The sequence below is a fragment of the Loxodonta africana genome, chromosome 11 (genome assembly GCF_030014295.1).
Source record: "Loxodonta africana isolate mLoxAfr1 chromosome 11, mLoxAfr1.hap2, whole genome shotgun sequence".
Lineage (NCBI taxonomy): Eukaryota > Metazoa > Chordata > Mammalia > Proboscidea > Elephantidae > Loxodonta > Loxodonta africana.
This window is the reverse complement of record NC_087352.1, coordinates 52,061,256-52,087,303: the sequence shown is the minus strand read 5'-3', so window position 1 is coordinate 52,087,303 and position 26,048 is coordinate 52,061,256. Positions and strand designations below refer to the sequence as shown.

The 26,048-nt window shown below is 39.0% G+C and overlaps 1 protein-coding gene across 18 annotated transcripts in view; it reads right to left on the bottom strand.

Moving 5' to 3' along the window:
- Positions 1-7,018: 7,018 nt before the first annotated feature.
- Positions 7,019-26,048, bottom strand: part of TCF4 (transcription factor 4) — a 392,330-nt gene continuing 373,300 nt past the window's right edge. For 13 of the 18 annotated variants that reach the window (XM_064294480.1, XM_010586718.3, XM_010586723.3 and 10 more), the window contains 5 exons: positions 18,256-18,391; positions 16,448-16,610; positions 12,705-12,934; positions 11,853-11,993; positions 7,019-11,668 (listed from right to left, as the gene is read on the bottom strand). In XM_064294480.1, coding sequence (XP_064150550.1) covers positions 11,857-11,993; positions 12,705-12,934; positions 16,448-16,610; positions 18,256-18,391 — 666 coding nt within the window. In that variant the 3' untranslated portion in view covers positions 7,019-11,668; positions 11,853-11,856. The remainder of the gene's footprint in view (positions 11,669-11,852; positions 11,994-12,704; positions 12,935-16,447; positions 16,611-18,255; positions 18,392-26,048) is intronic. The other 5 variants (XM_010586727.3, XM_023543767.2, XM_023543768.2 and 2 more) reach the window with 2 other exon arrangements.

Genomic DNA, 26,048 nt, shown 5'->3' with positions numbered 1-26,048 from the left:
TACATGGATCAAATAAAATAATGCACAAACTGGATTTGGGACAGAGGAAATGTTATCTTTATTATTTATTATCATGAGATGTGTATTTGTGATTTGCGCTGAGGGCTAGAATAATTGCTGGAAAATTCCAATTGTTTCTCTTTCCATTTATGCTTGTTTGCATGCTTTATCTCTCCAAGAGATTTTAAGTTCCTTGTTGTAAGAAGTTTACTTTCTTCCTAATACCCAGCACAATGGTTTATGCATGATTTATGATCTCCAGATGTTATTAAATTTTTTTTTTTTTATAATGGGTGGAATGATGTTAACCAGAGTGCTGAAGATGGAAGAGATACATTTGTATGAAAGATGAAGAAAAGGAACCTTAGCGTAAGTGAAGGTTTGGGGATGGCCAGCCTAGGGGATGGTTGGTTTGCCTGGTTCAAATGAAGCCTACAGGAGATATCTATAGCTGAAGAAGAGCATCATTAGGGAGGGTGGGGCTGACCTGCAATTCCACAAGTGGATCCATATTCTGATTTAGAAAGGATTTTATAGATTAAATTGTGTCCCCCAGCATATGTTGAAATCCTAACCCCTATGAATGTAACCCTGTTTGGAAATGGCATTTTCTTTTTGATGTTGAGGCCACGTAAACGTAGGGTGGATCCTAAACCTAATCACTCCAGAGTTATAAAAAAGAGCAGACTGGACACAGAAGCATGCACAGGTACTATGTGAAGATCATTTACAAGCCAAGGGCTGCCAAGGAACCAAGGAATGCTCAGGAAGGAGCCCTGGTGGTGTATTAGTTAAGCGCTTGGCTACTAACTGAAAAGTCAGTGGTTCAAACCCACCCAGTGGCTCCCAGGGAAAAGAGATCTGGAAATCTACTCCCATACAGATTACAGCCTAGGAAACCCTATGAAGCAGGTCTGCTCTGTCCTGTAAAGTTGCTATGAGTCAGAATCAACGTGATGGCATACAACAACAACCAACAAGGAAGGAATAGACAATACCAAGACCCTGATTTGAACTTTTAGCTTTCATAACTGTTAGAAAATAAATTTCTGCTCTTTAGAGCCACCCACTTGTTGAATCCGTGATACAGCGGCCCTAGGAAACGAAGACAAAGGACATTAGACATGTTTTAATCCAAGCCAGTGAATCCATCCCCTCAGCTTCTGCCAAACAGCTGTGGGATCATGAACCGCCCACTGGCCTTGACATCAAACAGTCCTGGATTTGTCTCTGAGTCACTTTGCTGCTGGTTACGGGCAATGGCCACAGCCCTCAGAGCCTTGGTTGCTCTGTTTCTAAGGTGGATGTTACACTGATTTCTTAGATTTGCTGAGGCTTACTGAACAATGTTTGTGGAAGTGCCATAACCTTGGAAACAGAACTTTCATTAGGTTGAGGTTCTGCTTGAACACATTCTTTGCAAGATAGCCCCTTCTGTTCCCAGGTTTTTCTAACACAAGGCAAGTGGGAGTTTCATTAAATGCAAAAAAAAAAAAAAAAAAGGGACGTCACAGTAGATTCTGGGGAGCTGCACAGCCTGGTTCAGGTGACTCTTCCTGCCAAGGAGGCAAGAAATTGGAAATTGACACTGTACAGCAGTCCTGCAATTACAGCATGTATGTATAAATATTCTCTCTGTATAATATTTTCTATGTGCCAAAATTAGTTGAAGCACAACCTACTACATTATTTTATAATATTTACCTCAAGATGCAGGTACTATTAGTCTCGTTTCACAGATGAGGGAAATGGATAAAGGTAAGTAGCTTGTTCAATAGCATGTATCTTATAAATGGTATTAGGTGGCTAAGGCCGTGACCAGCTTATACTTGTGATAGTGGGGAAGAAAAGAAAGCTTCCCTTGTCTGATTGCTATTACGATTGTTTGTGTGACTTTAAATGCCTTTTGAAACAAAGTATGGTAAGAATGGACAAAATCATAATGACAGTGTTGCCTCATCCTCCCCCATGGTCTTTGCTTGCAACAATTTGTATATCCATTCCTAAAACATTGCTAACTCAGAGACCCATGCCTCTCGTTGTCTGGAATGCCCTCTATAGTCTCATCCACTCCTTATACCTTGTCAACACGCCAAGCATTATGAGGATGGTGCAGGACCAGCTAGTGTTTCATTCTGTTATGTATGAGGTTGACATGAGTCAGAGTGGACTTAATGGCAACCTACAACGACACCCTTTCTCATCTCCTTCATGAAGACTTCCTGTAATGAATTCCTTCCCTCCCTCATGCTGGCGATCATCAATCATACCCTAGCCTTCTTCATTTTAGGGCTATGAGCCCCAGTTAGTTGTATTTATTCTGTTTTTATTGCTCACATATACCCTTGGGTTGTGGGCTTCTAGAGGGCAAAACTGTTATTTTACTGAATTCTCGGAGTGGGAAGGGCACTTGGCTGTGAGTTGGGAAACTTGGGTTCCTTCTGGAGCTGTGTTTGAGCTGAGTGGACTGGAGCAATACAGTGGAGTTCTCAGGACCTCGCTGTCCTTCTCTGTCAAATTGGTGAGTTGGCTTAAGAATAATCAAATGAAACAGATTGGTTCCTTCCATTCCTCCTCACTTACAGAGCTCTGCACAAGCGAGCCCTGGATAATCCTATAGACTGTAATGGTTGCCAAGGGTTTCAATTTCTTCCAGAAAGTCCAGGTATTGTTTGGTGATGGTAATTTAAAAAATGCATTGTCATAGTTCGAGCTACCATAATTGTGTTCCTACAAGTCTTCTTTACAATGCAGCAAGACGTGCCATTATTTTAAATTTACCATCTGCTCTGTCAAAATGTTAGTCACACCTCAAGGCCACTTCTCCAAGTGCCCATTCTTCCCTGGAAACACCTCTTCTCCCCATGCATGCATCCACTGTTCCCCAGCATGGTTTACTCTTGCCTATGGTAATTTTTGCTGGTCATATATGAAGTATCTGTTGTCTTCCAACTGAGCTTCTTAAAGGTAGGAACTTTGGTCTTTTAACTCCCCAGTTCTTTTGAGCTCATCAGCACTCAGTAGTATGTTCATCGATGAATGATCAATGTATGACTCACTATTCAACTTGCAGATGCTCCAGGTTCTCCAACACCCCCAACTCCCTTTCCATTTGTACCTGTCTTCTTATTGCACCAGTAATGTTCACCAGAGGGGGATAGATTTTTGACAGAAGACAATAAATGAGAGGAATTGAAAAAGCTGGTTGGTGGGGGGCGGAAGGGGATGCTATTCACTTAGGTAAGGCCTGAGAGTTGTAGACTGCTGTGCAGACTCTGACAAGGCCTTCTGCGCTAGCACTCAAAAATCAAAAGTGGGCTAGATGACAGCAGTGTGGAATCCTGGAACAGAAATGGATATTAGCAGAAAAGCTGGTGAAATTCAAATAAAGTCTGTACATTTTAAGTATTTTTTAGATTCAACTGAGAAAATGGTATTTTTCTAGGCATGTCTTAGCAAGTACAATATGGTTCTTTTTCTGGGCTTAGTTTGTTTTTGATTATTTGGGCCAGTCAGGAATATTTTTAAAGCGTAAGATCTGGATATATTCCTATTTCCTGAAACATCATTCCCTGAAGTTTCCACAAGATTGTTTTTAAGACCACCCATTAGTTGTCCACAGTACTGTACTAATGTGAACTTCCACATTTTGACAAACATGCCATGGTGATATGAGATGTTAACATTAGGGGGAGCTGGGTGAAGGGTATACGGGAACTTTACGTATTATCTTTGCAACTGTTCTGTAAACCTAAAATTATTCCAAAATAGAAAGCTTACTTCTTAAAAAGTGGGCCAGAGTGAACACTTTAGTTTGGCTGGCAGTTTCTTGTTGCATGAGCATTCTCACATCTAGTTATAGCCTAACAGTTTGTAGAAGGTTGAAAATCAGAATTGCAGGGAAGTTTGGAGACTGGCATGTCAAAAAATCCATGAAAAGGCAGCAGAAAAGAGAAAAAACAAAACCAACAAAAAATGGACCTGAATGCAGCTGGGAAGCAAATCAGTTTGAGATGTGAAACCGCAGCAATGGTTTGGGAGGGCAGGTCAATGTCGTGACCACTGGGCTCAACGCTGCAACGTTGGCCCTTGTTTTAGCTCTGAAAAAGGCATTTTGCCTTCATTTCCCCATCTTTAAAATGGCCTCACTCAACTCACAGATAAAAATGGGTAAATAATTCCTTACAAAATTTAAGTTTTCCTCTTCTCCAAAAGTTTGTTATTTTTTGCTCAAAAACAAGAGCTCTTCACCCCATGGGCTAGTTACAATCAAAACCCTCCAGCCAGCAGGTTTGATTCTGTGTGAACATTTTCACTTTGCACTTGGCAAGTTTCTGCTTCCTCTTAGAAGGATGTTCATGCCAACACCAAAGCCATTTGACTTCTAAATATAGTGTAACAGATGTGAATGAGGACCTTATTATTTTCTGTGTTACACAAAGGGTCTTTATTTCACACAGAAAAGCCAGACACCAGCGCAGTTCCGGTTAGGTTCAGCCATCCCTATCAAGGTAAATGGGATCAGTTTTACTCCTTTGCCAAGCACTGAAGCTTTAGTTACCTTACTCCAAGTTTTCCGAACAGAGGCCCACGAACAAGTATCCACTCCTGGACTTTTAGAGACATTTGTGAACTCCTTAACACTGAATGTGACATTTCATATCTATGTGCTTTTTCCTATGGAGTGGTTTCATTTATCTTCAAAGGGTCCACAACTCAAAAAAACAAAAAAAAAAACACTGCTTTAGTCACGTTTCCTTCCGTACTTAAAAAGCCTAAACTCTAAGATGTTTGTTGTACGTAAGTGTGGACTCAGTAAACTTAACGTCTAGCACTTCAGACAAACCCCCGGATATTGGCTGGCTGGCTGATTGGTTTTGAACCTACAGCACCCAGCATATATCTAGGGCTGCATCTTAATACACACATGCTTGTAACTAGTGTTTCTCCCCTACTATAACACTGAGTCTCCCTTTCCTGAAGACCCAAGGGTTTTCATTTGAGACATTTATTTGCTGAGTCTTGTCAATTTATTATCTTTTAGGAATACCAAGGCGATTTTTGTTCTCCTTGCCATTCTAAAAACCCACTGCCGTCAAGCTGATTCCAGTTCATGGCAACCCCATGAACGCGAAGTAGAGCAGAAGCGCACTCCACAGGGTTTTCGGTGGCTGTGCCCTTCTGGAAGCTGACTGCCAGGTCTGTGTTCCAAGGAGTCTCTGGGTAGGTTCAAACCACCAAGCTTTCATTTAGTAGTCAAGCGCTTAGTTGTTTGCGCCACTCAGGAATCTCATTGCCCTTCTGGTTCTTCTAAAACTGCCCATGTTTCTTTATAACACAAACTGTGACCAGTGAGAATGAGGGCCTGTAGCTGGTTTGAAGCATGCCTTATTGCGCTTACAACCTTCTGGCTGACAGAGAATTAAGGATCCAGTGCGATTTCAATGTATGATCTTGGGGTGATTTGAATATATGAAGCACATGAATTCTTTTTGTTGCTTTCAAACTCTCCATTAGTGACTTCCAAGTGAAAATTTTTAGGCCCTTAGTCATGAGCAAGGTGGTCCATGATTGAAGTCTACAAAAAAAAATTTCACTTGGTCTTAATATGAATGGATCCAATTTTAAGACTAAAAATGATACCCTCTTTCAACTCCTTTGGATAATCTTCCCTTCTTAATTTCTACCACTACCAGAATCTTCTTAACTTTTGGAGAATTAAGTTTCTCCAAGAATTTAACTTCCCTTTGAAAAATTTAACCAAAGTCTAGGTTTAATGTACCTTGTAATATGGTCCTACTCAATAAAAATATAATGTTAAAAGACTAAGAGACCTTGAAGAGTTGCCCAGGCTCAGTTTACCCTTTTTTGAAGTTTTATGATCAAATATAAAAGACTAAGTGCTTGTGGCTCTTATATATATATTTAAAACACATAGTAAGAACATAAGAACATCTCAAATCATTTAGAAGGTAAAAGGGGTTATCAACCAAAATCTTTGGAAATTTCATAAAATTTAAGTATCTGCAAACAATCCCAAAAAGAAAAATCCCAACATTTGGCTATGGAGGGCACTGTACATGTGAACCAAATGGCATTATCACATTTTCCTTCAGGTAAACTAATTACTAAACCCCATTAGAAAGAATACAAGAGCAATATTGGAGACATCCCAAAATACCAGGTACTCAATTAGAACATTCCGTGAAGTACTCATTGACCACGGGCTCACTTTTACATTGCACACATATACTTTATATTTCTACAATGCAATGTTGAAACAGCCTCCAAGTTTTGCAAAGTCGATTGATGTCTGTTCTACAAAAATATTATAGTACATAACACTGAATAATTTTAATCTGTACAATTTTTCCTCCTATAATAGGTGACACAAGTCAGTTTGTACAAGTTAGGAAAGAAAAAAAGATTCTGGTTGTTTACATCTGGATTAATAGTCCACAGAGTCAACCAGAAATGGTGGGGTGGGTATAACTTAAGGACGTATTTTTTTATTAATACAGTGTCACAGTAACTGCAGTTAACAATATTCAGCTTTTCACAAAGCGGTACAAAATAAATCATTTTAGATTTTTGACTGAAAAGATCTAGCTGAGAAGGTTCTGCCAAACAGCCGACCGACTGATCCAAAAGGTTAAGGCTGACTTGACTTAGCAACCTGCCACACAACCGAAAACACTGGCGCAGTTCAGAGCTCTTCAAACGCATAGCTGCAGTGTTACGTGCACATTAATTACATTCCTTCAATTAGTTAATCCTCTAGACGGTTTGCGTTTTGTTTTGCATGCATCCCGTTCCATTTTCATTAAGGGCATCGCTTCCTTGGTCAATCATGTGCTTTGCTTTTCAATTTGTTTTTGTGAATTTTTTTCCGTATGTTTTGTTAGTGAAGCTGTCAATACCTCCAACACTTGGAAAATGGAATACAGATGCGGTTTTACTTACAGAAGAGAATCAGAGCTATATGGACAATGCAGAATGAAATGAAACAAGTGTCAGAAACAGTTTATAAAAATGGCACATTTATTGCTACAGAACGGTCATGTACATGACTTCATCGAATAACTACAGATGAAAACAGGTAATGGCCTAGACCAAGCTGGGTTTATTTTTGTCTTGAAGGAACTCCAGCACACAACCTGTTTGGACACATCTACAAATCAGAAATACACCAAAAACATGAAAAAATCGAGGCACTCAGCCACACATTGAAAACAAGGTGTAACTGTTAATCTTTTTTTTTTTGAAATGTTTTCCCTTTTTTTCTTTTTTTAACAATTTTTTTTTTAGTTTTTAATGCTGCAGCTATGTGTACAGTCGCAAAAAATTTCCCCGCTGCGACCTACAACTAAAAAAAAAAATAAAATAAAAAACAAAAAACAAACAAAAAAAGCTACCATACAGTTTCATCTCAATAACACATGGTAAAATAACATCTTTTAAATAGTAAAATAAAGTAACAAACTTTTACTCATAATGATTCCAAAAATCTACAAAGAAGAAATATTCAGAATCTGACAATTTTTTTTTTTTGTAATATTCATGGTATAAAAGGATTGCTCCTGCGAAAAATAAGCCAAATATATTTTTTATTTTTAAATTTAGGGTTTTTTTTTTTTCTACTAGGGTGTACTACAGTCTATTTTATAGCAAAAAGCACTAGACAAACAAAGCTTTATAACAAAAAGCCAGGCACTGATACATGGTAAATCTCTGCTTTTTTTTTTTTTTTCCTTATCTTCACTTAATTGCATCACAAGTAACAAGAATGAAAAAGGCCACAGTTCATATATTTTCACCATTACATATGTCTATAATACTTGAAATGAGCATGGCAAAACCAGCACTGCACGAAGATGAGTCCACTTCAAGTCCCATGAGAAAGAGCATGTCTCTAAAGAAAAACAAACAAAACCAAAGCAAAATAAAAAGAGGCCTAAAGGCCTTGGTGCCCCATTGTGTTGGAATTCATCATATTCCATCTTGACTTTTTTGTTTGTTTGCTTCCAGTCAGCCAGCAGACTAAATTTTTGTGCTTGTTTATGCTGAAATGGTTTCATTCCTGACTCAAGTTCACTTTTGGACACAGATCATATTCTGCCTGTTGGATGCAAAGACGGAAATCCTCTTAAGCCAAGTCTTCTTTCGATTTCCTCCCCACTCCCCCCCGCAAACCCCTCATCAAAATAAAGATCACAAATAAAAATAAAAATCAAGAGATAGGAAAAAGTGAAAAACAAGAATCGGAAGACTGAATCAGACCAAGTTGCATCACTGGGTGGACTGACAGTTGTAAAAACATTAGTGTTCCTTGCAGCTACACAGAAGACAAATGGTAAAAAAAAGTCCTAGATGAACAGATCCCTATTCTGCATATTCATAAATTACTTGAATGTGGAGGTGGATCAACTGTTCCAAGTTGCTTTTCAAGTTCAAGTATCTTAAACAGACCCCCAGCTTCTATATCATCATATATAGTGTGGTCTGGACCCATATGACATTTTTGTATAGTACTTTTATCCTATATTTTGCTAAATTGCATTCGAACAGCCAGCGCAGGATACCAAGATCTTACCTGGGTTTGATAATTACAAAACAACGACAAGAAAAAACACATTAAAAAGGCCATATTCCCTTTCATCTGTTTTTAATGGGGATACCACCCAATTAATACGGAGAGGTGCAGATCATGTTTCTCCACCAAGCAAAAAAGTTGTGAGCAGCTTTTGGTGGCCGTTGAAATACTTTTCCACTTATTTCCAAAGGGAATTCAACAATAGAGGTATTACATTACTGAGTAATGAATACATCAAAGCTGGTGAGCAATAAATTGCAGCTTTTACTCTGTTTGAATGAGAACAAAATATAAAGCACCAATTCAAAAAATAATCAAATGACAATTTAATTTTTTGCTTTGTTTACAGATTTGAAAAACTTTAATTCAGCTCTATAAAGCACCTTCATGATAACAGGTATCAAAAGTGCCTTTTCTTAAAATGTACATCAATGCAAGGAGTGTTTTCAGTTCCCTAAAGAGTAAACACCGCACTTTCTTCTGTACACTTATCCTGAATTGATCAGAGTATACCTGCTTCCTATATAATATTGTTTCTAGGGATACCCGCCTTGGTCAACTATACAAAATGAGTGCAGAATGTACCACTAAAAGGAAATCTTTAACAGACTGAGGAAACAACTACACAACGGTTTTCATTACTGAGGGAGGAGCAGAGAGTAAACAGCGCTGTCTTCCAGGCCCTTCTCTGAGCCCCTTTGTTCATACATTTCACAGCAATAGCCCCTGAACAACTTTTCATGAAGTGTGATTTCTGCTCTTCTCCTAATGTTTTCAATCCACCTCCACATTTTAGGAACTTATCAACAAATCAAAGTATTTTAGTTTTATCGCTACTGAACGTATTTACAGTTTTCAACACACGCACAACTAATCAAAATGTTTATGGGTTTGTAAAAGATGACCACGTGGTAACTATCTTATTTGTTCTTACATTTTCAGCAATGAACATAAAATTCAGGTTCTTGTAGCTCACTATTTAAATGAGACTTTCTTTTTTTAACCACACAGTTTAAAAAAACAAAAGCTGATACAATGTATTAAAACACATAATAACAAGAGTCTACATGTAAAAATATAACTTTTACATACACAATTTCAAAATAATGATACGTTTGTTTGCCATTCGTTGCATAAAATTTACAAATGTATTTCATTACTATATAACTGGCAAAACAGGAGAACAGATGGAACATTTAGACCATTTCGATGGATTTATGGCATTTTACTCAGTGCTGATAGGTGGAAAAACTACTTGAACAGGGATTTTTTTTTTCCTTAATACATGCCAAGATTGTGTGGCTGTAAAAATAGAAACGAGTTAGAGACAAAAGGATGCTGACAAATACTTAACTAGGAGCACTATTTGTTTACTGTACTATACACCAAAGTCAATCATTAGAAAGATTCAAGATGGAAGTTGGTTCAGTTGTGCCCAGACGTCAAAGCTAGCTATCTGATGAGTTGCTGTGCCATAGCTTGATCTATGTTTCTATCAAATACGTTAAGTAGAAACTTCATTCATACTGGCCAGAGAAATACTGCACTAGCCCTCCTCACAAAAGTGCAACTTAACGCTTTAGGACTGCTAAGGCTTGTTATAGTGCTGCATGATGATTGAATATTGGCATTGTTCAAACGAAGGAGGAGGCAGTTAAGTCGTCTACATTTTAGTCAACCCATTTTGAAGGAAAACAAATATCGAGAAAGCAACAAAATCAATCAGCTCTGTCACACTACTTGCAATTTTCTCATTTGATGGTTTTTGAACTTGCTTTTTTTTGTTTGTTTTTGTTTTTTCTTTTTTCCAAAAATCTGACCATGTATTCAGAAACACCTCACTGCACACTACTTCGGCAACACATGTAGGTAACACTTTAATCATCTTGTTAAATCACAGCCACTTTGATTATGTTATGTTTCCGATGATATAAACATTGGAAGGCACAGTGGTAACATTGTAGCATTCTAACCTTGTACCTCTGAAAATCCCAGAAGAGGGTCACAAACGCAACATTACAATCAAACTTTTTTTTTTTTTTTTTTGCCATGTCTTGGTAATGCTGCTTGTAATATCTACACATGATGTGACTTTTTAAGTCCTGTGTTCCCAAAAGACTGGAGAAACAACTTTCTACTTTATTTACGCATGAGAAGCAACATCAGGGTCAGCATTTCTTCCTGCACTACCCCTCTGGAAGCAGAGTTGGCACTACAGGTTATGATAACAAACCAGGAAAAGGGACAGAAATCAGACCAAAACCAAACCAAACAAAAAAAAAAAACAAAAAAAAAAACAAAAAAATTCCGTATTTACAGTAAAATCTTTCTTTTAAAAAAGTTAATCAGTACTATTTTTTTACAGGAGAAAAAAGTCTGAAACAAATGAACAAAAGCTTACCATAGTCACTAAATTTTTAATATATATTTATATATATATTTATATATATATTTGTCATAGGTCTATAAGATCCATCTGTTCTTCCTACCCTAAGGAATGGCTAATGTCATCACTTCGTTGTCATCAGGACGTTTGCTGGTTTTGTTACGAGGGCAGCCGAGCTTCCCCATGTGATATCCAGTAATTATATAAACACTAGCTGACTTGAATACCAACAAAAACGTTCATGTAGTTTTCTTCAGAAGTACACTTTTTCATTATTGCAAGTTTACAATTTTTTAAATTAAATATTTTTTTTCAGACTTACAAATTAATTATATTTTTTTTTTTTCCAAAAGAAGTTTAGGCACAAATGCATTGTTCCACAGTGTGGAGAGATTGCCATTCAGTCTCTGGGCTGGGTCTCAGCCTGCACATGCTGCTTTGCACATTCTGAATGATATGTTAAAGAGAGTCGTCCCTCAAGTTGCACTTTTTCCGTTCTTTCTTTCTGTTTGTCTGTTTTCTGATAACTGGGAATGCTGAAACCTCTTGCGTCTGTGATTCATAACTACTCAGACTTGTCTTATATTACAAAAAAGGAGATCAAGGAGAAGTGTTTATGTGGGTTTAAGATAGTACAGCTGTTAAGGAAGTGGTCTCTTGTTTTAATGAAGCAATGTGGCAACTTGGACCTGAGAAGGGAAAGAGAGAGGAAAACTAATTAATACATTTATAATAGAAGAAGTGGTTTCTTAAGACTCTTTTTCCAAGCAAAAGAAAAGAAATCAGCTAATTTGGTACGATCTGACTTTCACAGCTGAGGCCTCGGTGAGAGTTACCCATGGTTACTTGGGAAATGACTGAAAACAAACTTGCCCTTTTACATCTGTCCCATGTGATTCGATGCATCTCCCATCCCAGGGTGAGGGCCTGCCAAAGACAGCGGGGGTGGCTCCGAGGACACCTTCTCTTCCTCCCTTCTTTTCAGACAAGCGGCTTTAGGATTCAGATTCCTTTCTGTGGAGAAAGAAAGAAGACAGGGCATTCAGTTAACACCACTGCTGCTGGGAGCCGGGCAGTGATGTACTCTTGCGTATGTGTCGGACCCCGTTTCCTTCATTTGTACATTACAGAATGAAGGGAACCATTAGCCTATATTCAGTAGAGTGAGTCAGTCTGTTAGTAACTAATAAAACTGTGCTGTGTGGCTAATTTGCATAGCCATTTTACAGTGTGAAAGAGTTGGCAAAGAAAATCTACTGAGCTCTGATTACCGACAGTACCTATGGATATGTCATAATGTAGTCTTAATTATTAGAGGAAGGAACACTGGCAGTGCAATGGTTAAGTGCTCAGCTACTAACTGAAAGGCTGGTGGCTCGAACCTACTCCACTCTCCTTGGGAGAAAGACCTGGCGATCTACTTCTGTAAAGATTATAGCCTAGAAACTCTATGGGGTTCTACTCTGTCACATGGGGTCACTATGAGTTGAAAATTGACTCGACGGCACACAACAACAACAATTATTAGAGAATGCTAAAAGTCAATTACAGGAGACAAGAAAGGTGCCCTGTAAATTTAGACATGGTCTGCAATTGCAACAATTATTCTGAGTGATGTTTAAGCATCCACTCTCTGCTCCTGCCCAGGGTTGACAGATCTGCATGCTTCTTGCCCACTGCCCACTCTCTGGGCCCTTTCCCAGGAGGCTGGCGGCCCACACTGACCTCGGACTTGCTGCTCCAGGCTGAGGATGACGGCCACGGCCTGGTGGAGGATCAGGAGCTTGGTCTGGGGCTTGTCACTCTTCAGGTGGAGTTGCACCATGCGGCCAAGTTCCTTGAAAGCCTCGTTGATGTCACGGACCCGCAGGCGCTCGCGGGCGTTGTTGGCCATCCTCCGCTCCTTCTCACGCTCCGCCTTCTGCTCTGGCGTGAGGTCTTCATCATCATTATTGCTGCGAGACAAAAGGGAGGCGAAATTTTCTAATGGTGTGGGGAAAAACAAGACATCTAAAATTATTTTGTTTTTTTCGCAGGTTTTTCCTGGAATTTTTCCACCTCAAGTCATGTTCTTGGCAGAATTTACATCCACTTGAGCTGGGGCTTCCTTTTTAGATTGCTGGGACAGTCCATGCACAAAACATTTTGTTTCCCCCAGACATTAAACCCAAACCAAACAGAAGAGGCCAAGCTAGTTGAAAAAGTCAGAACTCAGAGTGTGCCTGTCCTGATGTAGGGAGGCAAGAAGGGGACGCAGCATTTACTGATAGGGTTACGCTCTGCAAAGAGGCCACTGTCAAGTCAGGCTTAACCTACGTGCATAACCACACTTTAGAAAGATTTCAGCGCATAATTTTTTTTTTTTTTTTTTAATACTGCGACATATGAAACCTGAGGAAAACAAATAATTGAAAAAAATCTTGGATAAGTTCAAGTAACATCTCTGGGTAACTTCCAAATGGCAACAAGGGCCACTGATTAAGAAGCCCCGATCAATCAAAAATGGAAGCGGTACTCTTGGGTTGCAAGTTCACATGCTGCACCTAAAGATGAGGCATGTAAGCCAAGCATGCTTGAGGGGTAAAGTATGTAGCTTAACAGGAGGAAGAAGAGGGTCCTATCCTCAGGATACAAAATCTACGGGAGTGGAGATGGTCAGGCTTTTGCACGGGTTTCACCATTAATTTGCTTTAAAGGTCTAGTCAACTCATTTAAACTATGAGTCTTATTTTTTCCATGTATCGAATAAAAGGTTAGAAAAACATGATCTCCATGGCCTTTAATGTCATGAATGCTTATGATCTCAAAAGCTGAGGAAACCTGAATTGTTGGATGCAAAGTGAAACAATACAAAAACCAAACACCTACTGGTTATAAATGACCACACGCTCATTGTGAGTCAAAGCAAAAACGCTCATCTCAGACTGTGCAAACTGAAATATTATGGTTGAAACTGGTATAGTCTGCAAAGGTACGATCACTCCTGCCCATTTTTGCGTGTCACATTGACAGATTTGCAACTTTTCAATGGAGGGTAAGTAGGGCGAACAGCCATCCAGAAAGTGTATCATATAAGAAACTACCATGGCATCACTGTTTCAAACATTTCAAGGGCTATTTTTCAAAAAAAAAGAGGCACAGGAGACAACTAGTCTTGTCTCAGAAAGGCAGAACAGAATGCAGGACACCAAGTTGAATGCTCTGACCTAATATGAGCCAGATCTTTTAGGGTATTCCAAACCAAACCTGTTGCTGTCAAGTCAATTCTGACTCGGAGCTGCCCTATGGGACAGAAAAGGCCTGCTCCACAGAATTTCCAAGGAGTGCGTGTTGGATCTGAATTACTGACCTTTTGGTTAGCAGCCGTAGCTCTTAACCACTATACTACCAGGGTTTCCTTTAAGGTACTAGAGATACCAAAAATGAAGTAAAGTTCATTGAAAAGTAACATACTTCCCATTATAAGAGACAATATGGAGGTGGCCACTTGTAAGGGTGTTAATCTGAGATTCAAGCATAGGAAAGGACAAGATATAAAGGATTGTGAAGGTTACCCTCTACTTTAAGATTCCATGAAACTGAAATGTTCGAAGAATAAAGATCACTAATCACAATAGTGCAGCGTGGGAGGCCACTTGGGAAGTCATCCAGCCCATTCCATGCACATGTAATGAATGCTGGCTTAAAACGTATGGTTTTAAATCTTTCACTTTGGAGACTATCTCTGGGTAACTTCCAAATGGCAACAAGGACCACTGCTTGAGAAGCCCCAATCAATCAAAAATGGAAGCGGTATTCTTGGGTTGCAAGTTCATGTTGCACCTAAAGATGAGGCATGTAAGCCAAGAATGGTTGAGGAGTAAAGTATGACTGGAGGGCTCTATAAGAATGCTTTAAGAGCTGGGTCCTCTCACCACAGGTTAAACTTCTTTCAAGATAGACCTGTCTACATAGGTGAGAAACATGCAACTGAATTGAACCCCTTGGGGAAAAAAAAAGGCCCTCTTTCACTGCCATCTGATCCTCTTCACTTTCTCTGCTGATCCCTTCCCACCCATAACCTCTGCTGGTGTCACGGCAATTAGGTTACAATTAATTCTCCTCCTACCTTCACAACACCAAAAGAATGTAACAAGCAAAATGGAAACAGAGCCAAGTCTCTCCTGGGCCCATCCTGAAGCTAATAATTTGGGTGATATTTTTATACATCAAACATACCATGCCTAACACAAATGGGAACTTGTTTTCCAAACGTTTCCAGGCTAATAACAAATTAGAATTGGCTATTCACTTATAAAGAAACTCGTTATGCAAATAAAACTGCCTATTTTAAAAGCATTTTCCTACAACACAGATTTGGAGGCATAGGTAAATGTCACAGGGTGATCTTTTAAAACAAGGTTTTCAATGGCAAATTAAAATGTTGTTCAGAAACTTCAAGGAATCCATTAATACACATAAGAAGTAAATGGTAATAATTAAAGTACCAAGAGCTGGACTCACATAGACACTATGAACGATGTGAAAGCCTCCCGTCAGGATTTCTTACCAAGAGTGCAAGAAACTTTGCAGGCATGGGTTGAAAGGGGTAAGCTAGAAGTTGTTAATGTTTTTGGAATGTTGGGGTGGGACATGTAATGAAATTTATCTCAATAATCATAAGGGCAACACGAAAATACAAAGTAGAAAGTCTGTTCTTAGTTCATAAGACACTAGCTATAACTTTGAGAGTGGCAGCCTTTTAAAAGAGGAGGTGTAGTCTTAGCACTATCGGTTTAATTTGCAAAAAGACCGACTAAAGAGAATTGGGGCAAAGAACATGGGTGTCGCAGTATTCAGAAAGCATCTTATTACCAGATTACAGTTAACGTTCAAGGAAAAAGATTATAATTTAAAGATATCAGACATTTAAGAAAATCAGCCAGGAACTATTTTCCTGAAGTAGTATTTTCTGTAGAAAGGAGTATGGGGTGGGGCGGCGGGTGGGGGGACAGCAATTGAGGTTATTACTCTTAAAGGTATCAACGTTCAGGGAAAAGTCTGGGAAATCACCATTTTCTCTCAGTTAGCCACAAGAAAAAGTTACAGGGTTCATACACATCAATTTAGTCTTTAACACAGCTATGATCTCTTTTTAGAAATAATTTAGCAAGAACATTTCGGATCCAATTTGTAGAATAAGTATAGTTTTAAAAGCAAACCGTTTGTACTTGAATCAATTACAAATTGTTTCTACTGTACAGAATTAGCATTGGGACCAAATTTAGAAATGTAGAGGCATTTTAGGCTTCCCTAGAGTACAGGTATCTTCAAGGATACTTTTAGTACTTCTAGAATTGGCCTTTCGTTTTCTTTTCAGCTGCAGATTTACCTGCCAGGAAAAAACTGAATAGTTTCTTCCTGTTCTGTTCACTTCATCAAAGTCCAATAAAGGAATTAAATGAAGCGACAGTATTATATACTGTTACCTAGATCTTGACCTAGTAATTGATTTGATATCCTTCTTGTCGTCATCTAATTTCTTGTCCTCAGAAGATTTCGTGTCTTGCAGGTTCTCATCACCCTCATCATCGGATTTGATCTCAGAGCTGCCGGAGGAGACACTCTGCCCCTGGAGACCTGGTGGCATGCCTACAGAGAAAGAAGCAAAAACAGGTGTCTCTCAGGCCCAGACTTGAGGCACAATCACGTGCACCCCAGACCGCAAGGCTGCCAGCTCTCCAATTCAGACTGCGGCACTGCGATGCTCTGTCACTTTTTTTCCTAATCTCTGGTGAAGTTTCAAAAATGCACCTGCGGAAACAAGTTTTCCCTGCATTGGCTCTGAGGTTAAATTCTATTTTGCAATCTTTTGGAGTAGATGGTAATTTCACTGTCTACAAAACATCAACTTAATTGCAATGAAAATCATAATCATGAAAATCACACACCTCAATGTTCTGATTAAGAACTCAAGTAAATATCAGCTATTATATCGAGTTTCTTCCATATGCAATGATTTAATAGAAAAATATCCTTAAAATATAATTCCCAGGGAGTACGCTAAATATGTGCAGTCAAGGCTTCAATAGGTACCCTAATGATATTCTGAAATTAGGCTTCTCTTATTCTGCAGGAGTAATCAGCATTTAAAAGTGGTACATATGGAAGGCAGATAGCTGCTCACTGAAGACATTTCTAGCTTTATCACTGCTCAAGTTTCTAAGATCACAGTGCATTTTAAAACTTGACCCTAATGTAGTCCTGCTATCTAAGGTAGAAGCGTGTTTAAGTGTGTCCCTCTATTTGCGATCTGTGTGGTCTAGACCCTTGTCACTCAAAATTTGCCCCATGGGCCAGGAGCATTCTTTTCACCTGTGAGCCTGTTAGAAATGCAAAATCTCAGGCCGCACCCTAGACATACTGAATGAGGGTGTGCATTTTCACAAAATCCTCAGGTGATGCACACACATGTTAAAGTCTAGGGCTGAGAGCAAAACCCAACCTTCTATAAAAGAAAGGGCCAACCAAATTAGTAATATTCAGATAAAAATGGGCAGGCACACCCATATATAGAAATAACATTCAGATTCTTACAATGTGGAACAGTTATAAAAAAAAAAAAACTTCTATGCATTCCTGTGTGATAGAGTTTATTACTTTTAGATTAAAGGTGAGGAAATGAGAAGATGCTATTTGTTTCTCCTAGTCACCTGGCCAGCAAGTATACTGACTGAGCTTGGAACCCAGGTCTTGCTCCCACAGCGCAACTTCTTACGGCCATGAAAAGCCGCTGGGAACCAGTGGTGTGAGGCAATCATTGCTGGGCTAGATGACTCAAGAGCTAACATCCACCCAACCAAATTCCATTTTTTAAATGTACCTATATTTCCTTCAATCCTTTAAATAAAAAAACAAACAAACAAACAAAACTTCTTCCTTCCTATTCATTTGGAAATGTCATTTTCAGGCCACAACTAACCACATTAGAAGACCTGAATGAGTAAAATGTGGAAATAGCTAAAATAAAATTTCCTCTCATCAGTCTGTTGCCTCACTCCCTGCTGAAACAGGACCAGGACTTTGGAAGACGTTTGAGGAAAACAGTTACTGAAGAAACACAATTAGCAGGCTGAGTTCTAACTACTTTTCTATTTACTTATCATTTTTGTACCCAATTTTATTCTTGGTTTTCTGCCAGTGCTTCCTGAGGGAGGAATGCCAAGTAAACTGGGTATCAACATTGGATCTGCTGTAGACAAACGAAGTCAGAAGCACTCCTCGGAGACTGACCTACCTCTGTAAGGATCCTGGGGTGGGTTCAAGTCAGGGGAAGTTGCAGACTGGACAGGAAGTTGTGGAACCGGAACCTGGTTTGGCACAAGAGAATGGCTGCCTCTCAGGGCCACGCCATCCTCACGATGGGCCCCCACCTGAAAGAGTGAGAAGAGCCATAGAGTTAGCAGGAACCAGAAGGGCCACCAGCTGTTTCCTGGGGTGGCCAAGACCTGGTGAAGGAAGACTGGCCTTTAAAAAACAATACTCCCAACTGCATTTCACTAGAGGGCGCTGAAGGACCACACATGCACCTATAGTGACATGCAAAACACTTAACACTCAGTAAGATGCTGTGCTGTACGTTCAGTGACAAATATGGCAGAGTAGCTCAGGCAGGTAAAACGTCAAATTGTCTCCCAGGGTGCTGCAGTGGAGCGCACTGATTCATACCCATCTGTCTTCTATCATGTCCGCCAACAGATCTGACAATTATCTTAATGCCCATATGCTTAATTGTGGGCTTCTCAATTCCCCCATTGCTATCGGAAATCCTACAGGAATTTCAATTTGGCATTCGACTTTCATTTCAGGGGATAAGATTCTCAGGCCTGCCATTTTTTTTTTCCATAATGCCAGCTAAGCCTCTGACAGCGGAAGCTACAGCGGTATGGGACACAGCCCCTGCTCGGTACAAATATAATAAAATGTCACCTGGCTTTCCAAAACTGGCAGCCCATTCCAAATTAATGTTTACTGTATTTCATCAGCTGCTGAGTTCCAAATCCAAAGGGGGACTGTTTCTGCCAATGCCACCACACCGGAAAATGTACCAATAAAGGTTTTATTAAACACACCAGTAATGCCATCATTGCCATGCAGGGATGTTTGGACATTTTTCCATTCCCTCCCCCCCACTACTCTGATCCTAAAAAGACACCATATTGTAAACACTCCTTATGCTTCCAAGAATAAAATGATAAGAGAATGCCATGAGGATTTCGTGTGGAAAAAACGCTGCTGAGCTTTTTATTAACTACTACTACGCACTCTGGGGTCTGGAGGCATTGAACTGGTGGCACTGAGACAACAATTGCTGACTCTATAGCATGTGCCTTAAACCAAGACCATTAAGCATTTGTAAACCATGAGGAACATGAGTAGCTCACATTTCCAGGCGCTAGGGTGTAGTTTTTCTTAGCCTATTGGCTTAATAGGACAGTGAGTCTAACACTCTTTACTCACGAATTTATACTGCTATAAATCAAAAAGCTTGATCTTTCCAACCCAAAATATAAAATCACAAAGCAAAACTGTTCACTCTTTTACTAGTAAGATATTTTAAAAGTATTTCCAAAGAATGCAACAACAAAATCTAAACCAACAACAATCAAATTCACAGAACTGAGGCACATGTTATTGAAAGGCAGTCAAGCATAAAGTGTCACTTTTATATACTTAAAAAAAAAAAAAGGTAATTCAGGGAAAGCATATAAATCATACAAATTGTTCAGATGTAAAATATAGCAAGAATAGTCAAGGATTTAAAGGCTTGTAAGCATCAGCAAGTATAAACGTACATGTTAGCCCAAGACAATGTAGGAGTCTGGTGGAATCTGCGCCTGGTTCATGTGTCCTGTTCACAAAACTTCTGGAGAGATGGTTATCTAGCCTCTATGTGGGTACTTCATATGTATAAAGACCCTGATTATCTCCCAAAGTAGCCCATTTCACCAGAAATCCGCTGTCTTTAGATCCCATCCATTAATCTGAGTGTCATCTTCTGGAGTTCCATGGAATAAGTGTAAACCCTTTTCACATATTTAACACAGTGGTCAAGGCACTCCTGCCTCTCACCTGTAACTTACGCTTGTTTTCTTACAGGCAGACCGGGGCCCATTGAGTGCCTTCCGCCATTTTTCACTCACTCTTTCTATTATTTTCCTTCTGAACAAAAGAGTGACAGTTATATTCCATTCAGGTTTTAATGTGCCATTTTTATATTTGTGCTTGTAGAAGACTGATTCAATCAATGATTATCTTTTCAATCTAAGATGTCAACTTGTAAGCATGAATTTTACAGGCCTTGATCAAATGGTAGCTCTTTAAGTCTGTCAATCAATGTTAACCTAAATCATTACCTTAGCGCTGATTCATATTTATTGCTATTCTCAATGGACTTACATCTCCACAAAGGATTATTCTAAGTTGGAATCATTGAATGTAACCACAGATTTGAGCATAAAGATGTGGACTCCTTGTCTTTCAGAATCATCCTGTGAAAACTCTCCACTCTTCTTTATAGGTATCTGTGACAATAATTTAAAGTTAACATTTGGGTTTTCTCTTGAGATATATTCAGTTATTGATACTGAAGTTTCTTTTCTTTTTTTCAATTTCCAGATCATATTTAGATTGGGGTTCAAAAGGGAAAAAGAGAACCCACAATTGATTACCCTTTTTTCCCCTCAACTATTATGAAAGACAGTGTAACATTAGAAAGAGAGTTGGCAATATCTAGATTTTAACTGTTTTTTTTTGGATAAGTGTGTAACCATGGGTAAGCGACTCAAATGCAAAATGGTTATGTAAAAATAAGTCCCAGGTTTACTGTAAGGAGTACCAACAACATATGTAAACATAATAGGTACTCAATAATGGTAGATCTTATGTATTTTAACTGAAAATGCTAGCATGCTACAAGAACAAAAGTAATAGCTTGAGTATCTTATGATCACCTTTGTACTCTCTGTCTCTATTATATTCATATCTATTTGATTTTAAATCTTTCTCCTGTACAATGACAGAAAATTTGAAGTGACATTATAAATACATTTCAGAATATAGTTTTTCAACAATATTTTTGTTTGGATTTTATGCATATATGTTACTTCACTTTGTCATTTTCTATATCATCCCAAATAATATCAAGCATTTTTCATAAAAGAAGTTGGAGACAAAGTTATCCTTGATGCTGTAAGGCCTTGCTTATAACTACATGTATCCCAGGTCACGTGAATGATCGAAGATGGGTCCAGATCTATGTGGTAATGAACTTGAGAACTTGATTCTCCAGGATCAATACCACTGTCTGTGGTTGAGGAACAGTATTACAGTTTGAAGAATGAGCTTTGCTCTGCATGTTTTCTTGGTCACAGATGGCATGCCCTAACCCTAGTTGATTCTCTTTCAGAAACATTATTTCTGGTCACATAAGAGACAAAGAAAGAAAGTGGATGGCTAGCACAAATCCATCACTGGAATAAGTCAGAAATAGAGGAACCAATCTAGTCATTGGTCAGGGTTTTTTTTTTTTTTTACTTTCCATATAATAAATATGTAACAATATAACTAGAAAAAGGTAGATTCCTTCAAACTACAAATTGATTCTAAAGATTTGCCTACTTTTAGAAGATCCATACTTAAAGCCCTATTTTTTTAACCTTTGCAGACAAACAACAGTCTACAGTTAAAAGCCAGTTTATGAAAACAGTGCATTTTACCAATACTGATGGCATTTTTTTTTGCAATCGTTAAGAGTAGTCTTTCCTTAGTCACATACAAGGTAGGTTGAGATCTATTTTACTAAAGATAAAACTGAAGCTTCAAATGTATTCAATAATTTTTAAGTGACTGGTCGGAGGGTACATTTATTAACTGGACAATATTCACTCATCTGCTCCCTGCCTGTTACTTTGCAAGGTGCTGGGGAGAGGGTGAAGAGTAACTCAGACCCTTGTGGAGCTGACAGGATCTTCTGTGGAAGTTTGTACACTGATTGAGTTAGTGTGGCTGCTGTAATAGTAAGGAACAGAGACGCATCTGAGCTTGCTCAAATAAAGGGAGAGTGATCATAAAGATTTTTGTAACTTAGATTTCGGACATGGAAAGCTCTTGGGATTCAAGGCTGCTCTCTTTGTCCAGTCTCCTGGTCTCGCATGGACCACTCCAATCTTTCTATCTCCCTCTGGTGGCACCTCTGCCCCTCTGGCTTCTGCCCCTTCGTGACTACAACCCAGGCTCCTGCTTCATGGCCTCTCGAGGTACATTCTTACAGGCTCTGGATCTGCTGCTAATGCCCTCTCTGTTTTAGTATTCTGAGGAGTTCATCAGATACTCTGACAGCCCAGCTCATTATTCTGAAGCAGACAGGAATCATCCTATTAACCGACCACCACAGGAACAGGTGTCCCCATACCTGGTCTAATAAGCTACAAAAGGAGGAAAGGAAGATGAGATCATGGGGCCCAAACACAGCTATCTTGGCCTGCTTCTTCTGCAGGTTCCATAAATCATGGCTAGTTATCTTATCTACAAGCAACCCTGGTGGTAGAACGGTTAAATGACTGGCTGCTCACTGAAAGGCTGAGGTTTGAACCCACCTGGCAGCTCCAAGTGAGAAAGAGCTGGTGTTTTGCTGTCATAAAGATTATAGCCTAGAAAACCCCATGTGGGAGTTCTACTGTACCTCACATGGCGTTGCCATGAGTTGCAATTAACTCAATAACACATAACAACATGCTTATATACAGGTATCTAAGTTGCACTGTATCTTAAATTCTAAGGCAGATATCAAAATTCTCCTGGGTAAATCTATCATTGGAAATAATTAAGTACCTTTAGATATGCCTTTCTGTTTTTTTTGGAAACCCTGGTGGCGTAGCAGTTAAGTGCTATAGCTGCTAACCAAAGGGTCAGCAGTTTGAATCCACCAGGTGCTCCTTGAAAATTCTATGGGGCAGTTTTACTCTGTTCTATAGGGTCGTTATGAGTCGGAATCAGCTCAGTGGCAACAGGTTTGGTTTTGGGTTTTTTTGGTTTTCTTTTTTTGAATCACTCAAGTACCATATAATTTTAAATGACTTTGCTTTAGAGGAAAGAGTTTATATATCAGAAGCACTTTTAAATCACAGATAATAAGACTTCGGGGGCTTGGAGAGCCTTTGGAAATTAGTTAGCCTAATCCTCATTTTTCAGGGAAGAAAGCTTAAGGCCAAGAATGGTTAAGTGACTTAACGAGTGAATGTCCACTTAGAGGGCTGTAACAGTTTTTGAACTCAGGAAGGTTAAGGCAGCATTGAGTAACCTGAATGGACACATACATATATAGGGGAGGGAAAGAGAGTTAAGGGGAAAAGGGGCTTAATTGTTTACTTCCCAGAGCTTTTGTTTTAAAACTGTGTGTGTGTGTGTGTGTGTGTGTGTGTGTGTATGTACGTATTTATATACAATAAAACCTGAGAAAGGAGGAAACTGAGTAAGGTGGAAACCTGTCAAAGAAAAGGAAAACTCAAATATTTTCCACTAAAATGAGCAACAGAAAAGTGGTAAGACTGCACCCTGTAAAGGTGGCAAACTTACGAGACCGGAAAAAACAAGGCACCCCACTGAGGTCGACCCTCATGGGTTTCACTGTATATACATACAAACATACACATAAAATGATACGAAAATCATTTTAATTTTCTCTATTCTAGAGGGAAAAAAAAATCATAGTTTACCAACTCAGGCCAAGGCTAAGATGTCTAACTAAATTAGAAAATTTAATATTTGCCGCAACTCCTCCAACATAAACAGATTTAAAAGACATGCAGCTTCAAATTAGGTGGCTGTTGGCAAGGCTGTTTTTGTATGATGATGTGTAGAGCATCCTGGTAAATATCCTTGTCCTTATCCTCATGCTAACAACAAACACCACAAACAAAAAAGACATTCAGTGGTTTTGCTCTCTTTGTTTCCAGGGAGTATTGTGAAAGTAATTATTCTGTTGTATTTAAGAGGCCTATTTCATGGATGGGAAAATGTATTAAATTTCATTTGGCAGTTATTCAATCCTTGTTAATGTTATCTCCAGAGATAAATGCTTCAAAACAGGCTTTCAGTCCTCAGCTTCTTCTCGCCTACCATAATCCTTCTAAAAGAGTGCAGGCTGGGAACTTCAGGAAACTAGTCTTCGATTTCTAGACCAAGTGATAATCAGAGAGCAAGCCCTTCAATAAGGATGCCACAAAACCAGCTATGCTATTATAAACATTTTGGTATGCCAAAATTAAAGTTTGTAATTAATGGCAACCGGTTCAAAAAAATTCTTTTTGGCATAGATTTTTTTTTTTTTAAAGAAGTAAAAATAACAACAGGAAAACGTGACAAAGAAAACAGTCCTAGTAACTTTTACTTTTCTCCTTGTTTTGCCATAAACACGGGAAGAAACTTTGATGGGTTTTCACTGTAATTAGACACCCATTGACAGAGAAAACAGTTTTGGTGTCTGAACTGTAATCTCCCCATGAAATATCAATTATCCCTGACAGTTGTAGAGAGCTAGATTTCAGTTTCAATTATCTTGCCAGATCTCTGTCATATGAGAGGTAAGCAAATTTATTTTCTCAAATGTGCAAAGTACCTCTGAGTCCAAACGCGCATCATGCAAACTTTTTTTAATGGCGCATAGGTAGGAACTTGGAGGTTCATGAAACGGCAACGGTAGACGGATACTGGGAAGAACAATACCAGAGGCAGAAAGATTCTGAGAAAACAAGACCTACGTCTAATAACCAACTCTTTTGTGGGACAAAGACCTAACATCTGGGTCTCTTCAACTACAAATATTAATCTCAGTATTCCTAAATTTAAAAAATCAAATTAACTTTCTTTTTTTATTCATGTGATTAAGCTTTTAAAGGACTTTTCTCTAGAGTCAGATATGGATTCAATTCTTTTGTTCAGATTTTGATTCAATTCTTAAAAGGTTTATTGCAAGAAGACTTCACAACTGTCTTGAGAACACCTAATTTTTTTCTAGAAATCACACAGCTGTACTTATGCTTTGCCTGAAGTTTAAGGTAATTCTTTATTGCGTAATTCTCAGAGATTTATGTAATGCTTGTTCTCCAGGTAATAAATACTTTTCACTAGGATTTCAACATGACGTAAGCGATCCTGACACCTTGGCGATGTGGAAAAGCCACCTGCCATGTGATCAGCTAGGCTGAAACGGCAATGGACTGTCCACCAGAATGGTTCAACTGAGTGATTCTATGATATACTTTGAGAGATGCAAATGGATGTACCCTGATTTCAGTTCACCTTTTTTGTTCTCACTCATAAGTTCCAGCTATTGAAACTGTTTCATTTCTCTCCTCTGTTTCTGCACCCTCCACCCCCAATTCTCTGTATCATTTTCCTACTGTGGAAACCATAATTGAATGCAGCACACCCAGTGGGGACTGGTCAGGGGGTTTACCAGAGCCCATCTCATCCCTTCCCTTGCCCCAGCTAGCAGCTTAGGGAGTAAGTTGTATGGGACTAAAGGCAGCCCATCTCTAGTGAACCTGGTCCATTTAGCACAGAGAATATGGAAGGGGTAAAGTCTTATAATTGCTTGTAAGCAGCTTCTTCTGTTTAGAGTGAAGGAAAAGGTAATAAAGTACTTGATGGGTACTTGGAACTGGGGCCCCCTCCAGTGCAAGCCCACCTGTGCATGTGCACACTCACAATGGTCACCTCTATACAAAGCACTCTGTAGCAGCCCAGACGGTCCATCACTAGCAACAGGTTTGGGTTTTTTTTTGGTTTTAACTGGCTTTTGTTTTTTCAATGTTTTTCTTCCTGTTCACGTAACACTGACTTATTGTAAAATATTTGGAATGGATGTGGGTGTGTTAAAAAAAAAAAAAAAAAGCTTGCCTAAACAAATGAAACCTTAGTAGTTCATCTTCCCCTCTGGGCTCACTTTTTCAATGCTATATTCTCTGCCTGCCAATTGGTCCCTTACACACTAAGGTTTGGTCATGGCTTTTCATTGTTCTATGAGTC